At 44.1% G+C, this 23418-nt stretch overlaps 1 protein-coding gene across 4 annotated transcripts; it reads right to left on the reverse strand.

Moving 5' to 3' along the window:
* Positions 1–316: 316 nt before the first annotated feature.
* On the reverse strand, positions 317–22198 carry LOC132782181 (delta(3,5)-Delta(2,4)-dienoyl-CoA isomerase, mitochondrial). 4 transcript variants are annotated; one of them, XM_067461987.1, is made up of 10 exons: positions 22121–22198; positions 14101–14293; positions 11192–11280; positions 10949–11073; positions 10813–10861; positions 7142–7206; positions 6925–6995; positions 5713–5784; positions 4238–4388; positions 317–744 (listed from the first exon to the last, which is right to left on the reverse strand). In XM_067461987.1, the coding sequence occupies exons 2-10, from the start codon at positions 14253–14255 to the stop codon at positions 640–642; spliced, it is 882 nt and encodes a 293-aa protein (XP_067318088.1). In that variant the 5' UTR covers positions 14256–14293; positions 22121–22198; the 3' UTR covers positions 317–639. The 4 variants fall into 4 exon arrangements, with proteins under 4 accessions (XP_067318088.1, XP_067318090.1, XP_067318087.1 ...); XM_067461989.1 differs by having other exon boundaries at positions 22152–22193; XM_067461986.1 differs by having other exon boundaries at positions 22068–22151.
* Between the last annotated feature and the right edge of the window lie 1220 nt (positions 22199–23418).

The raw sequence follows: 23418 nt of genomic DNA on the forward strand, positions 1-23418 counted from the left end.
AATGGAGATGAGCTCCAGCCCCGACTAGACTTAATGTCGGGGCAGGACTGCATGGAGTGCCATTACCTTCCTGCTGGAATGTGATCTACTTACATTTGCAGGTTTTCAAACTGCTAGGTTGGCAGAAGCTGGAGCTAACAGAAGGAGCTCACCCCACTCCTCGGATTTGAACTGCCAAACTTTCTGTGAGCATGTTCCGCAGCTCAGCAGTTGAACCCACGAGCCTTGTGTGTCATTGGGTTGACTTGTGTGACAGATGTTTGACGTGTTTTGGAAGATCGTCAACAAGCAAAGCAGTAAAAGACCATAACTCACCTTTAGAATGTAATTAAAAATATCCCTTTAATCTGTCCACTCAATCTCATTTCCAAAAATGGTTGCGCATGCTTAACATTTCTTTCTCTTCTATGGCATATCTCTCCACGTTTTCCAAAAAAAGGACTTCACCCTCCTGCTCGTCTAAAGATTGAAACCATCACCGAAAGTGCAGATCTTGAAAGGAAGCACACAGTGGGGCCAGCCGTGGGAAGGCACTGACCCCTGTTTTATAGCACAGTGGGCCCGGAGTCCAGCTTAGGCCAATTGACCCAAACGCTTGCCATGGGCATCAGCTGCCTCCCCAAACACAGGAGAGAGCAGCTAGAGCTTGGAGTACGTAATCTGCTTGGGGGTCTTCTTCTCCATCGCAGCTTGGGCTGACTTCACAATGTCCTCCGTCTGCAACATGCTCATGTTCCAGGTGGCCTGAAGGACGGAAGAAGATGAGCGTTAGAGAGGAGAAAGATAGTTGGAAGGGACCATAAAGGCCATCCAGTCCAACCCCCCCCCCCCCATGCAGGAAAAGCACAATCAAAGCCTCTCCCCCCCCTCCCCGACAGATGGTGGCTGGATAAACCAGAGGATTTATTTATTTATCGTGTCCGGAGCGAACCAAAACAGTTGCATTGCATTAAAAAACAAACAAACAAAACACAAAGTTTGCAAGCTTGGTATTCTATTAAATGCCCTTTGACCAGTAGCTGACCACTTGGAGTGCCTCTGGTGTTGCTGCAAGAAGGTCCTCCATTGTGTATGTGGCAGGGCTCAGGCTGCATTTTAGTAGGTGCTCACAAAGGATTAGCAAATCACCCACCTTATAGGAAACCTGCTACAAAACAGGAGCTTTTTTGTTGAGTTCTAGGACCAAAGAAGCAGATGGCGGAAACAGAAGAATGGCCTGCCCCAGCGGAGCATGCTTGCTCCATCCATGTTCAACATTTACACAACTGACCAGCCACTGCCAGATGGGACAGAGAGTTTCATCTATGCTGATGATCATGCCATCACCGCTCAAGCAGGGAGCTTTGAGGTGGTAGAAAAGAAGCTCTCCAAAGCTCTATGTGCTCTTACTGCCTGTTACAGGGAAAACCAGCTGATTCCTAATCCATCTGGAATACAGACATGTTGTTTTCATCTTAAGAACAGACAAGCATCTTGAGCTCTGAGGATTACCTGGAAAGGAATCCCACTGGATCATTGCAGTGCACCCAAATACCTGAGAGTTACCCTGGACCATGTCCTGACCTACAAGAAGCACTGCCTGGGTATCAAGCAAAAAGTGGGTGCTAGAAACAATATCATACGAAAGCTGACTGGCACAACCTGGGGATCACAACCAGGCACAGTGAAGACATCTGCCCTTGCGCTATGCTACCCTGCTGCTGAGTATGCATGCCCAGTGTGGAACACATCTCACCACACCAAAACAGTGGATGTGGCCCTTAATGAGACATGCCGCATTATCACGGGGTGTCTGCGCCCTACACCATTGGAGAAATTACACTGCTTAGCCGGTATTGCACCATCTGACATCTGCCGGGAAGTAGCAGCCAATAGTGAAAGGACCAAGGCAGACATCTCTGGCGCATCCTCTGTTTGATTATCAGCCAGCACGCCAACAACTTAAATCAAGAAATAGTTTTCTAAGATCTACAGAGACACTTGCTGGAACACTTCAGCAAGCGAGAGTACAAAAGTGGAAGGTTCAAACCCAGAACCACAATCAATGTCTGACACCCAATGATAGACTCCCCCCTGGGCACACAGAAGACTGGGAGACTTGGAAGGTGCTGAACAGACTGCGCTCTGGCACCACGAGATGCAGAGTCAATATTAAGAAATGCGGCCACAAAGTGGAATCCACGACATGAGAGTGTGGAGAAGAGCAAACCACAGACAGCCAGATGGTGGTTGATCCTAATTATGTGGAGCTAGTCCAAGTTGTTTAGGCCTCTGACAGGTAGTCAGAAAGCGACCTGAATGCCAGAAGGAAGAAGTTCCCAGTCAATTCATGCGTGACTTCAGTATCGAGCCTGAAGCAAGAAAATAGGGACCATGGAAAGAAACTAAGTTAAAAGAAAGGAAACTACAGACATAGAAGTCTCAGAAGATAAGCCCCTATTAAAGGTTTAATAGTAACAGTTTCATATTTCTGGAAGAACAAAGAATTAAGTGAATAAGCAGATACTTTGTAACCGCCAAGCATCGTAAACCTGAGAAATCTTCAAATGAATGTTGTTTATATTCAATTTAGATATTGAAAATTCAGGTTTATTTATTTAATAGATTAAAAAGGTAAAGGTAAAGGTAGTCCCCTGACATTAAGTCCAGTCATGTCTGACTCTGGGGTGTGGTGCTCATCTCCATTTCTAAGCCGAAGAGCCAGCGTTGTCCATAGACACCTCCAAGGTCATGTGGCCAGCATGACTGCATGGAGCGCTGTTACCTTCCCGCCGGAGCGGTACCTATTGATCTACTCACATTTGCATGTTTTTGAACTGCTAGGTTGGCAGAAGCTAGGGCTGACAGCGGAAGCTCACGCCGCTCCCCGGAATCGAACCTGCGACCTTTCGATCAACAAGCTCAGCAGCTCAGTGCTTTAACCCACTGCGCCACCAGGGGCTCCTTGCGCCACTTAATAGATTACCCAGAAGAAAAGAAGTTGCAGATCTTATGAAGTTGAAGATGAAATAAAGTGAAATAAACAGGTGTCTTAGAAATAGCCCTCTCATATAAGCCTCATTCTCAAATAAACAAAGCCTTATCTCTTATATAATTGGTGGCAGCTTCATGAGATATAGATATACTTCGTTTCAATTGGTGGCAGCGGTGGGATAACAAAATAAAGGTTGCCCTGCCTGAAGATTGCCCTGCTTATCGTTTCAATTGGTGGCAGCGGTGGGATAGTAAAATAAAAGGCCCCCTTGCCTGAAGGTTGTTTGCTCTTTCATTTCACCATCCAGTCCAACCCCCTGCCATGCAGGAAAAGCACAGTCAAAGCCCCCCAACAGAAGGCCTTCCAGCCTGTTATTGTATGCCTTTTGAGTCATTTCTGATTGACATTGGACTTGGACTCTGGAGACCAGGATTTCAATCCCTCAGCCTCATAGGAAGAAAAAAGTCACTCCCCTATGAAGAAATTTTGCCAAGGAAGATTTGGTTTAAGGTCAGTCTTTAGTCAGGTATGGTTCGGAGGCAACAAAAAAGACCCTATCACAGAATGTTTATGCCAGATTGTGTTTAGATGAGGTTTGCCATCACCTTCCTCTGAGGCTGATGATAATAACAACAGAAGCAACAAAATAATAATAATAATAATAATAATAATAATAATAATAATGGAAATGAAGCCAAGTTGCCTTGTTGGATAACCACAACAACAACAAAATATTATAATAATAGAAATGAAGCCAAGTTTCCTTATTGGGTAATAATGATAATAATAATAATAATAGAAATGAAGTCATGTTGCCTTGTTGGATGATGATGATGATGATTATTATTATATGTGCAGGGAAAAAAGGACCTCTGGAAAAGGCAAGTTGTCAGAACCAAGAAAAATGGCTTCACCTCTGTGACATTTCCTATCAGCTGAATGACCTTTCGCTGATTGCAAACCAGAATGCAGCAGCAAATTGGGGAATTTACTGCACCAAAGGCAAGACCAAGCTTAGAATTTGCCAGCTCAGCAGAACAGATCCATTTCCACTTCGCAAACACTTTTATCGTCATAACTTTTCTTTTGGCATCAAAGATTCAGCCCTAGCAGAGGATCAAGCAGCAAGGGACTTTGCCCTAGATGGGAAAGAGGAGCGAGGGAGAAACCGCAAGGAGCTGCTTCTATCCAGTTTGTCATCAACTCAATCCACAACCTTTGTTATGAGACGGAGATGCTGCCAAGCGTGGGGACCCCACTCACCATGTACTTTAGGCCTTCGGGCACCGAGTGGTCTCTGGAGTAGACAAGGTTGACCTTGGTGCCTTGCACGGCCACGGGGCTCTTGCTCGCAATCTCCACCGCCAAGTCGAAGGCGCTCTCCATCATGGCCTCCTTGTCTTGGAACACGCGGCTATGGAAAACCAGATTTGTAGGGTCAAAGCCAGCATTTTAGACATTGTGGATGACACTGTTGGAGGTCAACCAATTGTCCACATGCTTGTGGATTTCAATGGCTTCTCTGTGTAGTCTGACAACCACCATGTCAGACTACACAGAGAAGCCATTGAAATCCACAAGCATGTGGACAATTTCAACAGAAAGGAGGAAACCATGAAAATAAACAAAATCTGGCTACCAGTATTAAAAAACTCTAAAATTACAACAGCAAAACAGCAGGGAGGAAACAACCAGGCACATTTTAACACCTCTCAACAAAAGGTTTTCCCAGGCTCAGGCAGGCCTTCAAATGCTAATGAAGGTGGTCAGCTGAAACATTCACACCTAGCTCCAGCAGGGAAGAGCTCTTTGCCCCATCCCAGCCATTCCACAGATATATAAACCCATTGTCCTATTTCCAACAGCTTTCACTACCTCTGAGGATGCTTGCCATAGATGCAGGCGAAACGTCAGGAGAAATGCCTCTAGAACATGGCCCTATAGCCCGAAAAAACCCACAAGAACCTAGTGATTCCAGCCATGAAAGCCTTCGATAATATTGTAATATATAATACTAATATTGTGCTATGCTAACAATATAATATATTGAATGTACATTTAACTTGGAAGCTGCTCTGAGTACTCTTTGGGGTGAAAAGAGTGGGATATCAATGTCATAAATCTATATAAATAAAAATGTAATGTTCGTTTGTGGGATTAACATAACTCCAAAACCACTGGACGAATTGACACTAAATTTGGGCACAATATACCTAACAGTCCAATGAATGTCCATCACCCCTAAAAACACATGCACACACAAAACCCCAGCGGAGCAGGCTTAAAACCCCCCAAAATACACCATATATACATATACACATACACTCATTTACGACTATTATGCGACAAAATACGGTATTTTTGAACACAAAGATTCTAGTGGGGCCTTAAAGACTCAACAAAGCAATAGCATAAGGTCTGGTGGGTGAGTTTGGGGCAGTCAGATTTGGGAAGCTGCCCACTGAGGATATGACTCCACAATGACAAAGAGAAGTGTGTCTAAAGCAACCAATGCTATCTTGACTCACTCAGTATGATGCCAGATATTGTTGATTTGTCATTCTAATTTATACCCCCCTCTTACAGTACTTTCAATCAATACATTTGCCTTTTTTCCACTGCTGGCAGTCCCCACAAACAGGAACAAGCACAAACTCCTTTTGTTGTCCAGGAGGAAGTACTGTTATCAGTTGGTGCAATTGAGAACAGGGAAGCAAAGCCTTGAGAATCAGACATACCTCACCAGACCGCTGCTCTCCGCCTCCGGAGCCATCATTTTCCGGGCAGTGAATGCCAGTTCATTCACCAGGCTGGGAAAGAGAGACAAAAAGTCAAGAGGCCTATGAGAGATTTTCATTAAAGGAGAAAGAAGGAAGTTTGCTAGAGAGACCTACCTGCAGGATGAAGTTTCCTATGAGAATTCATTCTCCTGGGTGTGTTCGACTACATGGTTGGGTTTTGTTGTGAAATGAAGCCATGGCTTTCTGTTGCTCCAGAGACTAGAAGATGAACCATGGATTCAAACGACAACAAAAAGATGTTTCCACTTCAGAAAGATCATTTTTACTGCAAAAGCTGTTTTGAGGACAGCAGTGCAAAGAGGCCACCAATTTGTGACTAAGCCACCAATTTGTAAAAAAATTGTAAAGGAGCCACCACTTTGTAAGGGCTTATTAAATTGATAGTGCAGCTAATAGCTTGTGATATTGATTTGGTCTTTCTTCAACATGTAGCGTGATTTAACTTGGAAATGATTTGTAACAGAGACTTGGCTTTAGAAGAAACTGTAACAAGTTTATTGAAATGTAGAAGAAGCTTGATGGTTTCAATGTTACTTAACTCTTAGATGCACATAACTTCAGAGGTTACATTTATAACATTTCATAAAACAACTTTTGAGAGGACTCTTCCTTCTACTAAACAGGTTTCAAACTTATTTTTCTTCAAACTGTGTTTCTTTCTTTAACAGATTACTTCAGATACAAGCTTATTCTTTCTTTGTGATATTTCTGTTGCAATAAAAATTCTTATTAGGGTTCCTCTCACCCTTTCTACTCATACACTAACTACTAATATAAATAAGTCAATTCGATTTATCTAAACTACCCAGGCTAAAAGCCAAAGCCTTCCTGATTCCCTGTAGTTTTTAAACTACAGACTACCTTCTTGGTTCTCACTACTCCAGAACCAGTCACTCCTGCAGTTCACAGAGTTGAGCTGGCTACCACCCTCCCAGTTATGCTATTCTATATACTTACCCTTTTAAACATCTATCTATAATTATACATAACTGTAGATTAAAATTCACACTTCACCACAAGCGGGCTCTCCATCTTTTGGAGATTTTTAAACAGAGGTTGGATGGGCATTCAACAGGGATGCTATACATGTGCAAGGGGTTAGATTGGATAACCTTTGGGGCTGAAGATGAAACTGAACTGAGCACCGACCTGTGATTTCCAATGATACGAGGCAATCGTTGTAGGACACCCACGTCAGCTGCCATCCCGATGTCCACTTCCTGGGAGGTAGAAGGATGGACATACATCACATGACGGGGAAGAAAAAGGACGGAGACAATGGTTGAGGTGTCTATACAGGTGGGAGGACACAGACTGAAATACCCAAGGTGACCAAATCAGGAAAAGTTTCCTCAAAATCACTCACTTTAACCTGGAACCAGGCATCTTGGGTACAGTAACGGATATCGCAGGCGGAGATGAGATTCATGCCTACAGAGGGAAGGAAAATCCATTAATTTTTTAACATATTCTACAAGAAGCACTGCCTGAATATCAAGCAAAAAGTGGGTGCCAGAAACAATATCATACGAAAGATGACTGGCACAACCTGGGGATCACAACCAGACACAGTGAAGACATCGGCCCTTGGGCTATGCTACTCTGCTGCTGAATACACATGCCCAGAGTGGATTTCAGTTTCTGAATTTGCATAAAGCTTTAGATCAATGGTTCTCAACCTGGGGGTTGCGACGCCCAGGGGTTGCCTGGCCATTTTGGAGGGGTTGCGAGGCCATCTCCGTTGGCCCCCTCCCAAGGGCGCGGGCCAAGCAAGGTCTCCCTCACACGAGGCCTGGCCCCGTGCAAAGCCTGCCTCGCTCTCCTGCCATTTGGTGAGGGGGCGAGGCAGGCAAGGGGTCCTCCGTGCGGGCCTGGCCTGTGCAAAGCTCACCTCACCTGCCTCGCTCTCCTGCCATTCAGCGAGGGGGCGAGGCAGGCGAGGCGTCCTCCTTGCGGGTGTCAGAGTGGTCACCAAAACCCATCAAAAAACAGTATTTTCTATTGGTCATGGAGGTTGTGTGAGAAGTTTGGACTAATTCTATCGTTGCTGGGGTTCAGAATGCACTTTGATTGTAGGTGAACTGTAAATCCCAACAACGACAACTCCCAAATGTCAAGGTCTGTTTCCCCCAAACTCCACCAGTGTTCACATTTGGGCATATTGAGTATGTGTGGCAAGATTGGTCTAGATTCATCATTGTTTGAGTCTACAGTGATCTCTGGATGTAAGTGAACTACAACTCCAAAACTCAAGGTCAATGCCCACCAAATCCTTCCAGTATTTTTTGTTGCTCATGGGAGTTCTGTGTGCCAAGTTTGGTTCAATTCCATCATTGGTGGAGTTCAGAATACTCTTTGATTGTAGGTGAACTATAAGTCCCAGCAACTACAACTCCCAAATGACAAAATCAACACACACCAGTATTTTTTGTTGCTCATGAGAGTTCTGTGTGCCAAGTTTGGTTCAATTCCATCATTGGTGGAGTTCAGAATCCTCTTTGATTTTAGGTGAACTATAAATCCCAGCAACTGCAACTCCCAAATGATAAAATCAACCCCTCCAACCTCGCCAGTAGTCAAATTTCAGCGTATTGGGGATTTGTGCCAAGTTTAGTCCAGTGAATGAAAATACATCCTGCAGATCAGATATTTACATTACGATTCATAACAGTAGCAAAATTACAATTATGAAGCAGCAACGAATATATATTGATGGTTGGGGGTCACCACAACTTGAGGAACTGTAATAAGGGGTCGCGGCATTAGGAAGGTTGAGAACCACTGCTTTAGATCATCCATGTACAGCAAATGGGAAAATAATAATAATAATAATAATAATAATAATAATAATGATAGGACATGAGGAGGCAATTGCCACCCTCTCGATCCAACATAGATTGGGCCTCAATAATGGTTCCCCATCCAAAAACTAACTGGCCATAACCTGCTTTGCTACAGTAAGGCAGATTGGATCATTCATGTGTTTCCAGGCTCCGAGATGGCATTACACTTCATAGAAAAGGAAAGGTGGGCGATGTATTGGAAATGTAGAGCCAAAGGCTTTTTTGCACAGCTTAAGCACAATGCTGCCCTCTGCAGTTGAAGAAGTAAAAAGAGCCAAGACTCAATTCCACAGAATACTGCTTGGTGTATGGCAATATCAAGGTTTTGTCAAAGGCTATCATGGCTGGAATCACTGGGTTGTTGTAGGTTTTTTGGGCTGTATGGCCATGTTCTAGAGGCATTCTCTCCTGACGTTTCGCCGGCATCTATGGCAAGCATCCTCAGAGGTAGTGAGGTCTATTGGAACTAGGGAAATGTGTTTATATATCTGTGGAATGACCAGGGTGGGACAAAGGACTCTTGTCTGCTGGAGCTAGGTGTGAATGTTTCAACTGACCACCTGGGTTAGCATTGCCTGGGGCAATCTTTTGTTGAGAGGTGATTAGATGTAATTCATCTTCTGGTTGATGTTGATATGGAGTTGCAGCAGTTCCTTGTCTGTGTTTGCGAGTTCTTTGCAGGTGGTGTGAATTCTCTCTCGTAAGAGGTTGCGTTCCAGGCGGTCATTCACACCTAGCTCCAGCAGACAAGAGTTCTTTGTCCCACCCTGGTCATTCCACAGATATATAAACCCATTTTCCTCGTTCCAACAGACCTCACTACCTCTGAGGATGCATGCCAGAAATACAGGTGAAACGTTAGAAGAGAACAAACAGGCACATGAAATCACTCTCAACAAAAGATTCCCCCCAGGCACTTCCAAGCCATTGAATGCTAATCAAGGTGATCAGCTGAAACATTGACACCTAGCCCCAGCAGACAAAAGTCCTTTGTCTCACCCTGGTCATTCCACGGATATATAAACCCATTTTCCTCATTCAAACATACCTCACTATCTCTGAGGATGCTTGCCATAGATGCAGGTGAAACATCAGGAGAGAATGCTTCTAGAACATGGCCATATAGCCCAAAAAACCTACAACAACCCAGTGATTCCGGCCATGAAAGCCTTCGACAATACATTGAACATCTCTACGGGGAGAAACTGTTCCAAGACACACGAAAATTGGGAAAACTAAGGACCAGGAAAGCACATCTATTGTGCTCCCTGACTTTCCTTCTACGCTGCAGAGGCACAGATACCATCCCACAATTTCTCGCAGCCGAAAGGACTTTCGAAACACCACAGGTTCACCGGATCTATGACCGCCTGGAATGCAACCTCTTATGAGAGAGAATTCACACCATCTGCAAAGAACTCACAAACACAGACAAGGAACTGCTGCAACTCCATATCAACATCAGCCAGAATGATTAGTATGTATAATAAGGTGGTGGGAGTCATAACAGGACTCCCATGACCAACAGAAAACACTAGAAGGGTTTGGTGGGCATTGACCTTGAGTTTGAGAGTTGTAGTTCACCAACATCCACAGAGCACTGTGGACTCAAACAATGATGGATCTGGACCAAACTTTGTGTAAATACTCAATATATTTAAATGTGAACACAGATGGAGTTTGGGGGAAACTAGACCTTGACATTTGGGAGTTGTAGTTACTGGGATTTATAGTTCACCTACAATCAAAGAGCATTCTGAACCCCATCAACAACAGAATTGGGGCAAACTTCCCATACAGAACCCCCATGACCAACAGAAAATACTTAAGGCCATCTAGTGCAACAAAGGGTTTTACTGTCCATCAAGTAGAAAAAACATGTGCATAAAAAACAGCTTTGGAAACCACTACCTTAATATATTCATATGCCAAATGATCCTAATTTGCGAGGGAGAAACATGGGGAAAGGATATCACACCGCTGAGTGACACTGGCATGGGGTGCGTGTGGTTTCTGGGATGCATGGATGTGTTCTAGCATCATTTTCTCCTCCGAAGACGCCAACCACAGATGCAGGCGAAACGTCAGGAGAAAATGCTGCCAGAACACAGCCATGCAGCCCGGAAACCACACAGCCCTCCAGTGATTCTGGTTGTGAAAGGCTTCAACAATACATGAAACTGGCATGGCTCACCTCCTCCGATGCATCCCCCATGGATGGCAGCAATGACAGGTTTGGGGCACTAAAATAGAGAAGATGAGTGAGTCCCGGATGGAAGCACTCCCTTAGGAAGAGATATCCTGAGTCATGCAGCCAATCCCTTCCTCACCTTCTCCAGCACCGTGAAGGTCTCCTGATAGTCCCGGATTATCTGGCGGATGTTCCAAGCCTTGCGAGCGGTGTCTTCCCCTCCCACCAACAAGAAAACGCTGCCCATCTCCATCAGGTCGATGCCTGCAGGGGATTATTAGAAAAAAGAGTGGCCAAACTGTGGCCAGTGGGATGTCAAGTATCCCAGTTGTGGGTTGGGGTTGTGTGTGCTTTCTAGGTCTCCCTGCTTTGCCTCACTTACCTGATGTGAAGAGTTTCCCAGCCCCAGATATCACCACCGCATGGCATTCAGAGTCCTTAGAGATCTTGTTGAAACACTCCACCATCTCCCTATGGCAAAGGGGGACAATAAAAATAGGATGGTCCCTATATATATGGGTGTATATGTGTGTATATTTGTGTATTTGTGTGATTATATGGATACACGCATATTGTGTATATGTGTGTATATATGTGTGTATATATTTGTGTATTTGTGTGTTTATATGTGTACATGAATGTTGTGTATATGTGTGTATATATTTGTGTACATATGTGTGTTTGCTTATATATATATGGCTGTGTTCTAGCATCATTTTCTCCTCCGAAGACGCCAGCCACAGATGCAGGCGAATTATATATATACCCATATATATATATATATATATATATATATATATATATATATATATATATAATGGGTATATATATGTGCCAGACGCCAGCCACAGATGCAGGCGAATTATATATGTACCCATATATATATACCCATATATATATATATATATGGGTATATATGTGTGTGTATATGTGTGTGTGTGTGTATTTGTTTACATGCATATTGTGCATATGTGTGTATATATTTGTGTATATATGTGTGTGTGTATATTTGTGTATTTATATGTGTACATGCATATTGTGTATGTGTGTATATATGTGTATATATTTGTGTATTTGTGTGTTTATATGTGTACACGCATATTGTGTATATGTGTGTATATATGTGTATATATTTGTGTATTTATAAGTGTTCATGCATATTGTGTATATGTGCTTGTCTATATGCATATTTGTGTGCATATATATATGTATGTGGATATGTATGTGTGTGCATGTGTATATGTATATACATGTATATGCATGTATGTGTGTATATGTATTTGTGTGTGTTTGTGCATATATATATACGTGTGTGTATAAATGTGTGCATGTGCATATGTATATGAGTGTATATGTGTATGTATATATGGTGTAATTTTGGGGGTTTTAAGTCTGTTCCGTTGGGGTTTTGTGTGTGTGTGCGCGTGTGTTTATGGGTGATGGACACTCGTTGGACTGTTAGGTGTGTTGTGTCCAAATTTTGTGTCAATTCGTCCAGTGGTTTTTGAGTTATGTTAATCCCGCAAATGAACATTACATTTTTATTTATATAGATTTTGCACTCTTTATTTTATTTTGCTTATTTTATATATTTTGTTGTGAAGTTTTTTTTGTTGTATTGTGACTAATTATGTTGTATTATTTTTTGGGCTTGGTCTCATGTTAGCCACCCCAAGTCCCCTTTGGGGAGATGGTGGTGAGTTATAAATAAAGTTTATTATTATTAGTAGTAGTATTAGTATTATTATTTTGGAAGCTAAGCAAGATCAGCCCTGGTTAGTACTTGAATGGGAAACTGGCAACAAATCCCAGGTGATGCAGACTTTATTTCAGAGGAAGGAATTGGCCAAACCACTTCTGAATATTCCTCTCCTAAGAAAACTACGGAATTCATGGCACCATCATAAGATGACAGGCAGCTTGAAGGCCCATACTCAAGGGGCTTGATGGCACGTTCTTCCCCAATGAAAACAACCATACTTTCCATGCCTCGTAAATACTGTTTACTCCTGTTACTCTGTACAAAAACCTGCTACAAAACAGGAGCTTTTTTGTTGAGTTCCAGGGCCAGAGAAGCAGATGGTGGAAACAGAAGAATGGCCTGCCTCAGGGGAGCGTGCTTGCTCCATCCATGTTCAACATCTACACAAATGACCAGCCACTGCCAGAAGGGACAGAGAGCTTCATCTATGCTGATGATCATGTCATCACTGCTCAAGCAGGGAGCTTTGAGATGGTAGAACAGAAGCTCTAGGTGCTCTTACTGCCTATTACAGGGGAAACCAGCTGATCCCCAACCCATCTAAAACACAGACATGTGCCTTTCATCTCAAGAACAGACAAGCATCCCGAGCTCTGAGGATGATCTGGGAAGGAATCCCACTGGAGCATTGCAGCGCACCCAAATACCTGGGAGTCACCCTGGACAGTGCTCTGACCTACAAGAAGCACTGCCTGAATATCAAGCAAAAAGTAGGCGCTAGAAATAATATCATACGAAAGCTGACTGGCACAACCTGGGGATCACAACCAGACACAGTGAAGACATCTGCCCTTGCGCTATGCTACTCTGCTGCTGAGTATGCATGCCCAGTGTGGAACACATCTCACCACGCTAAAACAATGGATGTGGCTCTTAATGAGACATGCCGCATTATACGGGGTGTCTGCGCCCAACAGCACTGGAAAATTACACTGTTTAGCCGGTATTGCACCACCTGACATCTGCCAGGAAGTAGCAGCCAATAGTGAAAGGACCAAGGCAGTGACATCTCCAGCTCATCCCTTGTTTGGGTATCAGCCAGCAAGTCAATGACTTAAATCAAGAAATAGTTTTCTAAGATCTACAGAGACACTCGCTGGAACACCCCAGCAAACCAGAGTCCAAAAGTGGCAGGCTCAAACCCAGAACCTCAATCAATGCCTGATACCAAATGAGAGACTTCCCCCTGGGCACACAGAGGACTGGGCAACTTGGAACAGACTGCGCTCTGGCACCACAAGATGCAGAGTCAACCTTAAGAAATGGGGCCACAAAGTGGAATCCACGACATGTTGAGTGTGGAGAAGAGCAAACCACTGACCACCTGCTGCGATGTAACCTGAGCACAATGGAGGACCTTCTTATAGTAACACCAGAGGCACTCCAAGTGGCCAGATACTGGTCAAAGGACATTTAATCAACTACCCAGCTTGCAAACTTTGTGTTTTTTGTCTGTTTGTTTTGTTCTGTTAGAAATGTAATACAATGGTCTGGTTGCCCCTGACATGATAAATAAATACTCCTGTTACCTCCAGAAGGCAGCATTCATGGCATTCCTTTTCTCCGGCCGGTTGAGCTCGACGTGCAAGACCTTCTCCCGCACTCGCTCCAGCTTCAGGGTCTCATAGGTGTCCACAGCGCTGCGCTTCTCCTGCTGTTGCTGCTGATGCTGGAATGGAGTCATCCTTAAGCCACGACAGGGAATAGCACGGACCAACAAACCTGGGAGGAAAGCATAGTGTTGGTAGCAATGAATGACTCACATATCTTGTTTGGGAGGTACTATAGCTTAAGGCAGGTCTGGGAAAACTTGGTCCTCCAGGTGTTTTGGACTTCAACTCCCACAATTCCTAACAGCCGGTAGGCTGTTAGGAATTGTGGGAGTTGAAGTCCAAAATACCTGGAGGACCAAGTTTAACCCAGGCCTGGCCTAATGCACAATTTCCTTGGCAAGATTTATTCAGAGGGGTTTTACCTTTGCCTTTCTCTGAGGCTGAGAGTGTGTGACTTAAGTGGTGAGTTTCAGGGCTGAGCAGGCCTACTCTTGGAAGTCCAATGCTCAAACCATTACACCACACTGCCTCTGCATCAGTGCAAATTTGGGGTAGGTAATACCTTGCTCTCCAGCAAAGGATTACCGCCTTGTTGTGGCACTGGAGCTTGAGCACCTGAATGATGTCATGAGCGAAACCGTGAAGGGCCACCCAAGACGGGATGGGACTTATATCCCCATACCAAAAAAGGGAAATGCGAAAGACTGCTCCAACTTCCGTACAGTGGCCCTTATTTCTCATGCCAGGAAGGGAATGCTCAAGATCCTGCAAGGCAGACTCCAGCAATACATGGAGCGAGAGTTGCCAGATGTTCAAGCTGGGTTTAGAAAAGGCAGAGGAACGAGAGACCAGATTGCCAATATCCGGATGCTGGATAATGGAGAAAGGCAGGGACTTTCAGAAAAACATCTATTTCTGCTTCATTGACTATTCTAAAGCCTTTGACTGTGTGGATCATAATAAATTGTGGCAGGTTTTTGGTGGGATGGGCATACCAAGCCACCTTGTCTCTCTCCTGAGGAATCTGTACAAGGACCAAGTCGCAACAGTCAGAACTGACCACGGAACAGGAGACGGGTTCCAGATTGGGAAAGGCGTCCGGCAAGGCTGCATACTCTCACCCAACCTTTTTAACTTGTATGCAGAACACATCATGCGAGGATGTGCGGGGCTTGATGAATGCAAAGCTGGGGTGAAAATTGCTGGAAGAAACACTAACAACCTCAGATATGCAGATGACACCACTCTGATGGCTGAAAGCGAGGAGGAGCTGAGGAGCCTTCTAATCAAGGCGAAAGAAGAAAGCGCAAAAGCCGGGTTGCAGCTAAACATAAAAAAAACCAAGATTATGGCAACAAGAATGATTGACAACTGGAAAATAGAGGGAGAAAATGTGAAGGCCGTGACAGACTTTGTATTTCTAGGCACAAAGATGACTGCAGATGCAGACTGTGGCCAGGAAATCAGAAGACGCTTACTTCTTGGGAGGAGAGCAATGTCCAATCTTGATAAATAATAAAGAGCAGAGACATCAGACTGGCAACAAAGATCCGCATAGTCAAAGCCATGGTATTCCCTGTAGTAACCTACGGATGTGAGAGCTGGACCTTAGGGAAGGCTGAGCGAAGGAAGATTGATGCTTTTGAACTGTGGTGTTGGAGGAAAGTGCTGAGAGTGCCTTGGACTGCGAGAAGATCCAACCAGTCCATCCTCCAGGAAATAAAGCCCGACTGCTCACTGGAGGGAAGGATACTAGAGACAAAGTTGAAGTACTTTGGCCACATCATGAGGAGACAGCAAAGCCTAGAGAAGACAATTATGCTGGGGAAAGTGGAAGGCAAAAGGAAGAGGGGCCGACCAAGGGCAAGATGGATGGATGGCATCCTTGAAGTGACTGGACTGACCTTGAAGGAGCTGGGGGTGGTGACGGCCGACAGGGAGCTTTGGCGTGGACTGGTCCATGAGGTCACGAAGAGTCGGAGACGACTGAACGAATGAACAACAACAACAAAATACCTTGCTTCTGCTTTCTTCTTCGTCAGCTGAAGAGGTAAAGCCTCTCATGTGTTCACGTCAAGGTCCAGAGTGCAAAAGTCACTTCACCCCGGTGCAGAAATGCCCCAAAGCCTTATCAGTAAAAATAAAATCGTACAGAATAGTAAAACTAAATCGACAAGTTAATCATTATGATATTTCTGTATTATCAACCTCACACTAACTACAAGCCTGTCTCTGTAAATTAAAATACACAGTAAGGACAGAAAGGGGTTGTATGGAGAAGAATAAATAAAAATGCAAATGGGGTAATCCCCCCAAATAGCTTTGGGGGATTTCTGCACGGGGGTGAAGTGACTTTTGCACTCTGGACCTTGACATGAACACATGAGAGGTTTTGTCTCTTCAGCAGTGGGACTCTCTGCCTCAGAATCTGGTGGAAGCCCCTTCCTTGGAGTCTTGTAAACAAATTACCTTCCAACAAAGGATTCCCCCCAGGCAGTAAGAAGACAGACCTTGAAAACTGCTAGGCCAGGGGTCCTCAAACTATGGCCCGGGGGCCGGATACGGCCCTCCAAGGTCATTTACCCGGCCCTCGCTCAGGGTCAACATAAGTTTTTTTTTTTGTCGTGTCAGGAGCGACCTGAGAAACTGCAAGTTGCTTCTGGTGTGAGAGAATTGGCCGTCTGCAAGGACGTTGCCCAGGGGACACCTGGATGCTTTGATGTTTTATCATCCTTGTGGGAGGCTTCTCTCATGTCCCCACATGAGGAGCTGGAGCTGATAGAGGGAGCTCATCCATCTCTCCCCGGATTTGAACCTGCGACCTGTGGGTCTTCAGTCCTGCCGGCACAGGGGTTTAACCCACTGTGCCACCGGGGGCTCTGAAATGACTTGAAAGCACACAACAACAACAACAACAACAACAACAACAACAACAAAAGTCCTATCTCATCAGCCAAAAGCAGGTCCACACTTCCCATTGAAATACTAATAAGTTTATATTTGTTAAAATTGTTCTTCATTTTAATTATTGTATTGTTTTTATGTGTCTACAAATAAGATATGTGCTGTGTGCACAGGAATTCCTTCATGTTTTTTTTTTCAAATTATAATCCGGCCCTCCAACAGTTTGAGGGTCTGTGACCTGGCCCTCTGCTTAAAAAGTTTGAGGACCCCTGTGCTAGGCCATTAAATGCTAATCGAAGTGGCCAATTGCTACATTCACATCTACCTCCAACAGACAAGAGTTCTTCCTCCCACCCTGGACATTATTCCACAGATATATAAACCCAATTTGCATAGTTTCCAACAGACCTCACAACCTCTGAGGATGCCTGCCATAGATGTGGGTGAAACGTCAGGAGACAATGCTTCTGGAACATGGCCATACAGCCCAGAATACTCACAGCAAAGCAAGGATATTGTGCTGTATTATCTTGCTTTCGATTTTATTGCTAGTTTTTAATGGCATTTAAAATTTTTGTTTTAGCTGGGTTTGTTTTAGCTTTTTGTAGGCTGCCATGATTAGTGGAAAATAATAATAATAATAATCTTTAGCACAGATATCAACATGGAGTTTGGTTTGGACAAATGTTCGACAGTGGCACTGAAGAAGGGAAATATCATTCAAAGTGAGGGCATAAATATGCCCAATGGCCAAGCGATCAAGTGTCACCAGCCAGAGGCCTATAAATATCTGGGCATACTACAACTGGACAACAACAAACATGAACAGGTGAAAACTGTGGTCAGCAAAGAATACATTCAAAGGGTCAGAAAAATTCTCAAAAGCAAGCTCAATGGAGGCAACACCATCAAGGCCATGAACACCTGGGCCATATACCTGTCATAAGATATACTGCTGGCATCATAAACTGGACGCAGGCAGAACTGGACAATTTGGACAAAAAAACAAGAAAACTCATGACCATTCATAATTCGCTACATCCTTGCAGTGATGTTGACCGGCTCTATCTGCCTAGAAGGTCTGGTGGCAGAGGACTTTTACAAGTCAAACAAGCAGTTGAAGAAGAAAAACACGATGCCCTGGGAGAATATGCCAAGGAAAGCCAAGAACCTGCTTTAATTGAGGTCAATAATCGGAAACTTCTCAAAGCACAGCAGACAAAGTGTCAGTACAAGAAAACTGCACTCCAAACCAGAGCTGACAGCCGGCACAACAAAGCCTTGCATGGGCAGTTCCTTGAGAAGATTGAAGGAAAAGTTGACAAGGAGGAGATCTGGTGATGGTTCATGAATGGAACACTGAAGAAGGAGACAGAAGAAGGCCTGGTTCTTGCAGCCCAGGAGCAAGCCATCAGAACCAATGCAAGTAAGGCCAAGATCGAAAAATCAGCAGATGACCCAAAATGCAGACTGTGCAAGGAAGTAGATGAAACCATGGACCATCTCCTCAGCTGTTGCAAGAAAATTGCACAGACAGACTACAAAGACACAACTCTCTAGACCAAATGATTCACTGGAACTTATGTCACAAGGACCACCTGCCAGCAGTAAAGAATTGGTGGGATCATAAACCCGCAAAGGTCATGGAAAACGAACATGCAAAAATACTGTGGGACTTTCGAATCCAGATTGACAAAAGTTTTGGAACACAATACACCAGACATCACGATTGTGGAAAAGTCTGGATTATTGATGTCGCCATTCCAGGTGACAGTCGCATTGAGGAAAAACAACAGGAAAAACTCAGCCGCTATCAAGACCTCAAAATCGAACTGCAAACGCTCTGGCATAAATCAGGACAGGGGGTCCCAGTGGTCATTGGCGCACTGGCTGCCGTACCAAAGATCTCGGCCGGCATTTGGAAACAATAAACATCGACAAAAATCACGATCTGTCAACTGCAAAAGGCCACCTGATTGGATCTGTGCGCATCATTCGAAAATACATCACGCAGTCCTAGACGCTTGGGAAGTGTTCGACTTGTGATTTTGTGATACAAAATCCAGCATATAGATGTCGTTTGCTGTGACATACTGTGCTTTTGTGTCAATAGTAATAATAATAACAATAATAATATAATCATCATAATCACCCGCTTTCACGGTTGCTTATCTCCAAACTGCATCATGTCTCCAGCTGCACATCAAACCACTTCATTGAAAAATGCTAGGCCATTCAATGCTAATCAAGCGGGCCAATTGCTACATTCACCCCTACCTCAAACAGACAAACGAGTTCTTTCTCTCACCCTGGACATTATTCCACAGATATATGAACCCCATTTTCTTAGTTTCCAACAGACTTCACAACCTCTAAGGATGCCTGCCATAGATGCAGGCGAAGCGTCAGGAGAGAATGCTTCTAGAACATGGCCAGACAGCCTGGAAAACACGCAACAACCCACATTTAAACATAGGCTAGATGGCCATCCGTTGGGGGTGCTTTGATTGTGCTTTTCCTACTTGGCAGCAAGTTGGATGGCTCATGCAGTTTCTTCCAACTCTGGGATTCTCCTCTGACCCTGGGCAAGTCACACTTTTTCAGCCTCAGAGTAAACATTTGAACAAACCGTGTTAAGAAAACCCTGGAATAGTTTCTCTTGAGGGCCATCACAAGTTGGAAACAGCTTGAGAGATGCAACAACACAACTAACAGTGTGCAATGCAAAGAGAAAAGGTCATGGCATTGCAAGCTGCTGCCTAGCTTGTTTTGCAACTGCATCCACAGGAGGGAGGGAGGGAGGAGAGAGATATCTCAGTGGACAGTATATTGTATATTGTATTATTATTGGTATTATATTGTATTATATTGTATTACAATATAATATCAATATTATATGTGTATACAATATATTATTAGCACAGCACAATATTAGTATTATGTATTACTATACTGTACTATACCACTATACTGAAGTATTATTAGTAATATTACATGTGATATGAAATATATAATTATTATATTGTATTATTATTAGTATTATTATATTGTATTACATTATAATATTATCAATATTATATGTGTATACAATATATTATATTATTAGCACAGCACAATATTAGTACTATATATTACCATATTGTACTATACCACTATACTGAAGTATTATTATTATTATATTGTATTACATTATAATATTATCAATATTATACGTATATACAATATATTATATTATTAGCACAGCACAATATTAGTACTATATATTACCATATTGTACTATACCACTATACTGAAGTATTATTAGTATTATATTGTATTACATTATATTATCAATATTATATGTGTATACAATATATTATAGTATGAGCACAGCACAATATTAGTATTATATATTACTATATTGTATTATACCACTATACAGATGTATTATTAGTAATATTTATGTGATGTTGTTCATTCGTTCAGTCATCTCCGACTCTTCGTGACCTCATGGACCAGCCCACGCCAGAGCTCCCTGCCGTCACCACCCCCAGCTCCTTCAAGGTCAGTCCAGTCACTTCAAGGATGCCATCCATCCATCTTGCCCTTGGTCGGCCCCTCTTCCTTTTGCCTTCCACTTTCCCCAGCATCATTGTCTTCTCTAGGCTTTGCTGTCTCCTCATGATGTGGCCAAAGGACTTCAGCTTTGTCTCTAGTCTCCTTCCCTCCAGTGAGCAGTGGGGCTTTATTTCCTGGAGGATGGACTGGTTGGACCTTCTCGCAGTCCAAGGCACTCTCAGAATTTTCCTCCAACACCACAGTTCAAAAGCATCGATCTTCCTTCGCTCAGCCTTCCCTAAGGTCCAGCTCTCACATCCGTAGGTGACTACAGGGAATACCATGACTTTGACTAGGCAATGGATCTTTGTGGCCAGTGTGATGTCTCTACTCTTGACTATTTTATCGAGATTGGACATTGCTCTCCTCCCAAGAAGTAAGCGTCTTCTGATTTCCTGGCCACAGTCTGCATCTGCAGTCATCTTTGTGCCTAGAAATACAAAGTCTGTCACGGCCTCCACGTTTTCTCCCTCTATTTCCCAGTTGTCAATCATTCTTGTTGCCATAATCTTGGTTCTTTTGATGTTTAGCTGCAACCCAGCTTTTGCGCTTTCTTCTTTCACCTTGATTAGAAGGCTCCTCAGCTCCTCCTCGCTTTCGGCCATCAGAGTGGTGTCATCTGCATATCTGAGGTTGTTAATGTTTCTTCCAGCAATTTTCACCCCGGCCTTGCATTCATCAAGCCCCGCACATCCTCGCATGATGTGTTCTACATACAAGTTAAAAAGGTTGGGTGAGAGTATGCAGCCTTGCCGTACGCCTTTCCCAATCTTGAACCAGTCTGTTGTTCCGTGGTCAGTTCTGATTGTTGCTCCTTGGTCCTTGTACAGATTCCTCAGGAGAGAGACAAGGTGGCTTGGGATGCCCATCCCACCAAGAACTTGCCACAATTTATTATGATCCACACAGTCAAAGGCTTTAGAATAGTCAATGAAGCAGAAGTAGATGTTTTTCTGAAACTCCCTGCCTTTCTCCATTCTCCAGCATCCAGATATTGGCAATCTGGTCTCTCGTTCCTCTGCCTTTTCAAAACCCAGCTTGAACATCTGGCAACTTTCTCTCCATGTATTGCTGGAGTCTTCCTTGCAGGATCTTGAGCATTACCTTACTGGCATGAGAAATAAGGGCCATATGTATACAGAATATTATTAACACATCACAATATTAGTATTATATATTACTATATTGTACTTTACTGTAGTATTATTAGTAATATTACATGTATCTCCCCAGGAAGGGTTAAATTTTGGAAAAGTGACTTTTAAGTTCCCAAACACTCCAGTGATTGCAGGATTCTGGGGTTTGTAGTCCAAAAGGAGTAACTCTTCTGAAATGGCAAAGAGAGGAAGCTTTTGGGGCTAAGCAGGGGGGCTTCTGGGAGTTGTAGTCCAAAGGGGGAACTTCCCCAACTTTTCAAAGGCGGGGAGAAGGCCTCCACTCACTTTTCCTCAGCAGCAATCCCCTCACAGCAACACCGACCCCGGCCATGGCTCACCTCCTCCTGACTGAAAGTAGCAGAGCCTCACCTGGTCATGTGACAGCCAGCCCACAAGCTCACGTGACCCACGACCAAGATGGCTTCCTCACACCAGGAGGCAGAGAAAGGGGCGTGACTATACTTAACGCCCAATCAGCGGACAGAGAATCTTGACAGCGGCGAGCGCCCCCTGGTGGGAAGAAAGGCGAACTGGGCTGCAGAGGACATTTGATAGCTCAGCCATTCCCACGTGCTTGCTTTGGACTCATAGAATCAGAGTTGGAAGAGACCTCATGGGCCATCCAGTCCAACCCCATTCTGCCAAGAAGCAGGAATATTGCATTCAAATCACCCCTGACAGATGGCCATCCAGCCTCTGTTTAAAAGCTTCCAAATAAGGCGCCTCCACCACACTCCAGGGCAGAGAGTTCCACTGCTGAACGGCTCTCAGTCAGGAAGTTCTTCCTCATGTTCAGATGGAATCTCCTCTCTTGTTATTCCCAACTTCCATCGGCCTCTGGATAGGGTTTCAGAGGTTCTAAGGTCCTATTTGCACTGCCACATAATCCAGTTTACGATTCCAGATCATTTGCTTTGAACTAGAATCAGGCATGTCACAAACATTTAATGTGCAGATGTTATAAATTCCAAGAGAGATGTTGACAAGCTGGAATGTGTCCAGAGGATGAGGGCGACTGAAATTATCAAGGGTCTGGAGAACAAGCCCTATGAGGAGCGGCTTAAGGAGCTGGGCATGTTTAGCCTGAAGAAGAGAAGGCTGAGAGGAGATATGATGTTGTTGTTGTTGTTCATTCGTTCAGTCGTCTCCGACTCTTCGTGACCTCATGGACCAGCCCATGCCAGAGCTCCCTGTCGGCCGTCACCACCCCCAGCTCCTTCAAGGTCAGTCCAGTCACTTCAAGGATGCCATCCATCCATCTTGCCCTTGGTCGGCCCCTCTTCCTTTTGCCTTCCACTTTCCCCAGCATCATTGTCTTCTCTAGGCTTTCCTGTCTCCTCATGATGTGGCCAAAGTACTTCAACTTTGTCTCTAGTATACTTCCCTCCAATGAGCAGCCGGGCTTTATTTCCTGGAGGATGGACTGGTTGGATCTTCTCACAGTCCAAGGCACTCTCAGCACTTTCCTCCAACACCACAGCTCAAAAGCATCGATCTTCCTTTGCTCAGCCTTCCCTAAGGTCCAGCTCTCACATCCGTAGGTGATTACAGGGAAGACCATGGCTTTGACTAGGCGGATCTTTGTTGCCAGTCTGATGTCTCTACTCTTTACTATTTTATCGAGACTGGACATTGC

The sequence above is a fragment of the Anolis sagrei genome, chromosome Y (genome assembly GCF_037176765.1).
Source record: "Anolis sagrei isolate rAnoSag1 chromosome Y, rAnoSag1.mat, whole genome shotgun sequence".
Taxonomy (NCBI): domain Eukaryota; kingdom Metazoa; phylum Chordata; class Lepidosauria; order Squamata; family Dactyloidae; genus Anolis; species Anolis sagrei.

Coding starts and splice junctions, on each gene's coding strand:
- LOC132782181 (XM_067461986.1), bottom strand. CDS start 22,113: ATGGCCGGGGTCGGTGTTGCTGTGAGGGGATTGCTGCTGAGGAAAA. Junction 11,281..14,100: donor ATGAATGCTGCCTTCTGGAG/GTAACAGGAGTA, acceptor CCTTTGCCATAG/GGAGATGGTGGAGTGTTTCA. Junction 10,862..10,948: donor CCTTCACGGTGCTGGAGAAG/GTGAGGAAGGGA, acceptor TCTCTATTTTAG/TGCCCCAAACCTGTCATTGC.